This window comes from Aplysia californica, unplaced genomic scaffold, assembly GCF_000002075.1.
Source record: "Aplysia californica isolate F4 #8 unplaced genomic scaffold, AplCal3.0 scaffold00372, whole genome shotgun sequence".
NCBI classification, from domain to species: domain Eukaryota; kingdom Metazoa; phylum Mollusca; class Gastropoda; order Aplysiida; family Aplysiidae; genus Aplysia; species Aplysia californica.
Window position 1 is genome coordinate 516,997 of NW_004797642.1, and position 6,860 is coordinate 523,856.

The 6,860-nt window shown below is 39.7% G+C and overlaps 1 protein-coding gene across 1 annotated transcript; it reads left to right on the forward strand.

Moving 5' to 3' along the window:
* Positions 1-2,269: 2,269 nt before the first annotated feature.
* On the forward strand, positions 2,270-5,315 carry LOC101847746 (the record flags this gene model as incomplete). Its single annotated transcript, XM_005103439.2, is given in 2 exon segments — positions 2,270-2,362; positions 4,002-5,315. Coding segments are annotated over 2 exon segments (1,122 nt in total). The 3' UTR covers positions 5,058-5,315.
* Between the last annotated feature and the right edge of the window lie 1,545 nt (positions 5,316-6,860).

Consider the following 6,860-nt stretch of genomic DNA (forward strand, 5'->3'; position numbering starts at 1 on the left):
TCTCTCTCTCTCTCTCTCTTTCTCTATCACGTTCTCACTCACTCTCTCTCTCTCTTTCTCTCTCTCTCTCTTTCTCTCTCTCTCTCTCTCTCTTTCTCTCTCTCTCTCTTTCTCTCTCTCTATCCCGTTCTCACTCACTCTCTCTCTCGTTCTCTCTCTCTTTCTCTATCTCGTTCTCTCTCTATCTCTATCTCTGTCTTTTTCTCTTTCTCTCTCACTCCATATTTCTCTCTTTTCCTCTCTCTTTCTCTCTCTCGAACACACACACACTCTCATTGTTGTGGAGAGGCCCGCCTCTGCAAAGGTAACAAAAATCTGTAACTGAATCCTTCTCAATAATCATTTCTCGCTTTTCCCTCCCTCCCTCCCTCTCTCTCTCTCTCTCTCTCTCTCTCTCTCACACACACACACACACACACACACACACACACACACACACACACACACACACACACACACGGCAAAGCATTCTGGCTGGTATCGACCGCACCCTCATAATTTGCTACAATTTAGTCAGTGAAACAGCATTTCATCTCAAAAGCTGCAGACAATGCATTTCAAGCAGCGGATTCTCATGCAATACAATTGGAGGTTGTGATTTTCAGGAGTCCAGTCACTTCTTTTTCGGACGCACAACACGGAGTTGCTAGACATGGACCTTGACCAGAAGTCTGGAATGTAAGATAATCACTTGCGAGATTAGATGTCTAAGGTTAGCAGTCAACAAAACCAGATGGAACATGATGAGAAGCAACAGGATCAGAGAAATAATGGGAACAACATCTGTCTTCCACAAGGCAAATAAATTGGTGGTTTGGATGTCTGACTCGTATGATACCTCACCAGCTTGACGGTAAAGCGAACAACAAATTAATATCAAGGCACTAGGCAAGAGGAAGACCAAGGAAGACCTAGATCGAGGGTCGGAAAGACACCTTGAAAAGACACAACATCCCACTGAGCCAGACCATCCAGCTTGTTACAGACAGAAAGCTCTTTCTCCCCTCCACGCCCTGGATGTACAAGGGGAAGGATAAAGGGAAGTAAGTAAGTAAGTAACAAGGAATGCAACAGAGAACAGCTTATGTACCTTTGTGGGGACGTATCCCAGTGCTTGTCGTAGTGCATCTCTAGACTTGAAATGGTTTAAGTCTGAAATCATCTTGTGCGCGAAAGTTCTCGAGATGGTGCAGCCGCCCAAGAAGCTTCAGGGAGGGAAAAAAGCTAAAATGTCCAGTGTCCCCGCTTTTGGTTGCTTTGTTCGGCTCGGCGGCCACACCTGCTTTCGTGAACCAAAACTTTTTATGTAGATGTTGGGAGCTTGGGAGGGGTTAGCAAGTTTGTTAGATTCCATAGGAGTTGTTTTGGTTAGTTCGACTCCAGGGCTCCTCACGCTCCACCGAGTCTAAGGAGGGGACACATTACTCGAATGTCCAGAGCTGTGCCAGGGCTGCTCTGGCACAATACTTTTCACGAGAGTGTATTTATACCTGTCAAGACTAGCCAAAGGACAGACTCAAGGAAGTTAAGCTCCCAACCTATTTAATGGCATGGGCCATACCACCTTCCAGTCTAAGAGGAAAACATTGGCCAAAGAAGTGTGCTGGTGAGATACAGTCTGTAGACTGATCTCTCCTCAACCACGAAGTGCCCGGTATCCCTCCGTTCGGGTTGCACCTCGCAGTCAACAAGGCGCCTACTTTGTTTTAGTGCACATGAGGCCAGGACTGGAAGAGAAGAAAGAGGAAGAGGGGAAGAGGAGAGGAGAAGAGAAAGACGAACAAAAAGAGATGTTGCTCATGGATCCCAGAGGGTTGGGGTCCATGTGAGACTTCTCGGCATTACAGAGGTTTCCCCTTCTTTAGACAGAACAGGGAATCCCCCAACCCACGGGAATGTCATGGCTCGTCCAAAATGCATTGTGACATTTCAACGGTCCAGGGCTACATTGCGACAAGGATGGAAAAAAATGTACCTACACTACCACAACAACAGACGCTACAGACCATCGCAATCAGACTTCTAGTATCTCAATTTGTAGGTATTGTAGATCTTAAGCAGGCCTTGTCACAATAACAGTCATGATTTATATAAATAGACAGCCGAAGGATTTGCTAATGTTGAAAAAGATAGGATTGTAACATAATATACTCTGAGAGGAAAAGCAATGTGGCAAAGAGATTTATTTTATTCCAAGATTGAATAGGGCTTTGAAGCCGTTGCATACTTCTAAAAGCGGTTTGTTTTTGTTTTGTTTTGTTTCTTTCAGAGTTGAAAGAAGACAAGCCCCGTCAAGATGAACGCTGTCATTTTGGTCTGTGCCCTAGCTTTGGCTGGTGTGTCCGCCCTCCCTGCTGACCTGGTAATTATTCTGGCATTTTTACAAATGATGACTGTGATGATGATAATGATTTGCATTAAATATACGTGGCTTTCTTCAAGTCTCCAGTATATTTTGTTCTATTGTACAACAATAATAATTTAGTGAAATTTTTACCTTTTGGCTTCCTTGGGCGGTTACATCTTATTGTACATCTAAGATAAGATAAAAACTTTACTGTTCCAGAGGGCTTTTCCCTTTGCTGTACAGGACCGTAAAACACACGAAGGTGTACATAGATTTTTAAAGTACTCTCATTAAAACTCTATATAAGAGAAAAGTAAAGCTAACTATAATGCACATATAAAATCAGATACATCTTTCAATCACATGCAAGAATTTACCACAAGACCTTTAGAGTTAGAAAGATACATGCAGCATATATTCGAAACAGCAATACACATTAGTGTTTATTCCTACAGTAACCTTATACTAGATGGTAAGGAACTTTTTTGTATCTTTCTTTCTCTGTTCTCAGTGGTACTATATATCTGCCACTGTGTGATCTTACAATTTGTTTTGGAAATGGGGTGTGATTGGTACTTTGTGTTGCTGTTTATCTTTTTATACTTGTGATCATACACATCTAGTATTTCAGCCTACTCCACCCCCTTACCTCTTCCCTGTTTATGCCAGTTCTGAGGGAGCATTCCACATTAAGGATTAACAATAAATCTAACTTAACTATACGCTTAGCCAGGACCATGGCAAAGCTAACCCAAACAACTAGTCAGTATTTCTCTCTCTGAGCTTTGGCTCTTTCAGATATTTTCAATAAAGCACCAATATAAAACATCAAACTATTATAATGACTGCTTTAATGCTATGGAGTTTTTTCCCTTAGACACGCTCTCGGTGAAGACTGAGCTGGCGAAATGTTAAATATTGTTTAGGATATACCAAAAAGGATTCAAGTTTCCAGCATATTTTTCTACTATAAAATAAGAGGATAGTGCTGATGATGATGATGATGATGATGATGATGATGATGATGATGATGATGATGATGATGATGATGATGATGATGATGATGATGATGACGTTCTTTTGTATGTTTGAAAAATAATGGTAACGATAAACAGGTTTTTAGGACAAATTTTGAATGGTATTGCTATGTTACCACGCTACCTCATAATAACAAAGTCCTATCTGACATTTTTGGCCGTTTTGAGTAATTAAGACCATTAGATCAAAAAGCAGATGCTTTATCTGCTCATCAAAATAGTCAGATTGGTCAGAGTCGTTTTGAAGATATTCAAAGAATTACATTCGGGAAAAAACATGGCATTATGATGAGAAACTCAAATTCTTTTTACGTGATATTTCTCAAAACTAGGTTTTGAACTTATACAACTTTGTAACTCTGAGGTAGCGATTTGGTAAACACAACGTCAAACCTAACATATTGAGATTTTTGAAACTCCTGTAGAACTGCTCTTTTTATTTTAACTCAAGAGGGGTTATAAAATAAAGAGCCCGACCTCCTCCCCCATCCCAGGTTTTGTTTTGCTATTTCAGTTCTAATCAATAACTGGGTGCTCTGGCTTAGTATTAGAATTTGTGAATAAACAAAGCAAGCCCAACTAAACAAATAATATTGGGAAATTTCGCTTCTTTCCAGAATGCTATTGAAAATGAAGACATTCACCTGGAAGATGTTACCCACGGCATCAAGAAAGTCACTGATTTCATTGCCGATATTTTTGGCAAAAGGGATATTGAGAACCAGGATCTGGATCTGGGGACCATAACAAAATTGGTAGATTTGTACAACAAGGTGGCCCCCATTCTGAAAGTAATTGGCCGGAGAGATGTTGCACCAATGGAAGTGGAAGACTTTGCTTTGGAAAAGGTCACAGAAGGCATCCACAAGGTCACCCACTTCGTCGCCTCTCTCTTTGGAAAGAGAGACACTCTTCCAGTCGAGGTCCTAGACACAAACTGGGATGCTGTAAAAGACGACCTTAAAGGCATTGGCAAAGATATCGTGAAAATAATCCCAGGAGCTATTGGTATTGCCAGTATGTTCGGCAAGAGAGAGACTCTCCCAGTCGAGTTCCAAGACACAGACTGGCACAAGGTAGGGGACGACCTTAAAGGCATTGGCAATGATCTCGTGAAAATAATCCCAGGAGCTGTTGGTATTGCAAGCTTGTTCGGCAAGAGAGACACTCTTCCAGTTGAGGTAGAAGACACAGACTGGCACAAGGTAGGGGACGACCTTAAAGGCATTGGCAGTGATCTCGTGAAAATAATCCCAGGAGCTTTTGGTATTGCAAGCTTGTTCGGCAAGAGAGACACTCTTCCAGTTGAGGTAGAAGACACGGACTGGCACAAGGTTGGAGACGACCTTAAAGGCATTGGCAGTGATCTCGTGAAAATAGTCCCAGGAGCTGTTAGTATTGCAAAATTGTTCGGCAAGAGAGAAGCAGAGACTGAGGATTTTGATTTGGGAAAAGTTATAAAGGAGGTCAAGACAGGTCTGACAGTCCTTAAACTGTTTGGAAGAGATGTAGAAGAACAGGATTTTGATTTGGGAAAAGTTATAAATGAGTTCAAAACTGGTCTGACAGTCCTTAAACTGTTTGGAAGAGATGTTGAAGAACAGGATTTTGATTTGGGAAAAGTTATAAATGAGGTCAAGACCGGTCTGGCAATCCTTAAACTGCTGGGATGAGATGTTGGTATGCGAGAAAGAAGCTGTTACTGAGGTCAAGACTTGTCTTACAGGCATTCAATCCTTTTGAAAAGATGTTCCTCAGCAAGACTTTGACTTGGGGGAAAATTATTAATGAACGAGAAGCATTGACCCAGGATTTCACGCTTGGAAATTGACAATGTTAAAAACCTTAAATCAGATGTCTCTAAAAAAGCAATATCTTGTTGTGAAAACAAACAGTATAAATAAATCTTGTTGGTGTTCCAAAAACTCAAACCAGTGTCCCTGATATTCTTTTTTTTTTAAGTAGAGCTACAAAAAAAGTCTATCTCGGCTATTGCAAACCACAGAGAGCCCATATCTGATGTGCGAAATCAGTAGTTTAAAAAAGTGAACAAGGCTCTGTTGCTATGGAAACGATGGTCGTATTGATCTTTATTGACCTACTTTGATCCTGTTTTATGCATTTAGTTATGAACATTTTTTTTCATTTGGCATATACTTGGGAAATGTACAGGTCCGTGATTTTGGCTAGAGGGATTGTTTGTATGTGCTTTAATTTTATTTCGTGGAACTTTAAAATTGAGTTATTGATTAACTATGCAAAAAAATCTTCTAACTTTCTTATGTCTTTTATAAAAACCTACAAATGCGATCAAAGATCCTTTAAAAGAATGTTAGATCAGGCGTTGTGAACATCCTGCGAAAGTTACATTTAATTCGAATTTAAAAGCAGAAAATGTAATGATGTGTAGTAAAAAAATTAATTAGTTTTTATTTTTATTTTTTTTACCAGCATTTTGAGAGAACAGCCGACGATGGTTAGATGCTTGTAAAAAAAAGCTTAACATATTGCTAACCAAAACATGACTACTGCTTGATAAAATTGACACTACAGAAATACAAGACTAATGAGTATAACCTCTGCAAAACATGCATTTATTTTTTTTACAGAAACTGGCGCAATAACTTTCTTTTTTTTAGTATTTATCCTCAGCTTTAAGCTCACTTCAGTCACCATGCTATCCAGAATTGTTAGTGAACGATAGTCTGACCTTAAAACACCATTTATTTTGCTGTAACGCACCCCCTCCTCCAAACTTTCTTTTTCCTTAAACCAATTAATGACCAAGGTCTCAAAAATTAACTGATTTCATTTTTTTTTAAATCTGACAGTGCATTCAAATGAAGAAACCATAACACATCTTGGAGTATTTCAATTTTTAAAATGTTTTGTTTGTTTTAAATTTTGTCCTTTATAAAGGAGTTTTGATATTTTCCGAACAAGTATTAACAGAATGATTACTACAATTGCAAGTTTGGGTGAATGTAGTATTTATACACCTTAGTACATCTTTGTTTTAGATGGTTCAAACACATTTGTGAAATTACTGTCTTACCTTTTGTGGGTGGGTGTCCTGTTCCGCCATTTTTGAATGAGAGGTGGGAAAACGTACACAGCGAAAAACAAAAAGTGGACAGAAAATTAGAGTGAAAGTAATACAAAAGAATAATCTCTTTACCATCTGAGGAAACGAAACAGTAATGATTTGCTTGCATTAGTGCTCTTGTCCAGTCGATTAAAAAAAACGTCCTTTAAAAAAAGACACTGAGCGTTAATGCGGCGTTTTCACACCCGCACTGATACACTTTAGATCATATAGGAAGGGGTGGGGTTCTGACCTTGCCTTTCAGGGCTCATCCAAGCTAAGAAGGATACCATATTCTAGCAAAAAGATACTCGATAAAAACTGCCACAACGTGGAAATCGAACTCGGGTCTCCTACGTGCAATAGTGACATCACATGCACCGGTCCTAAT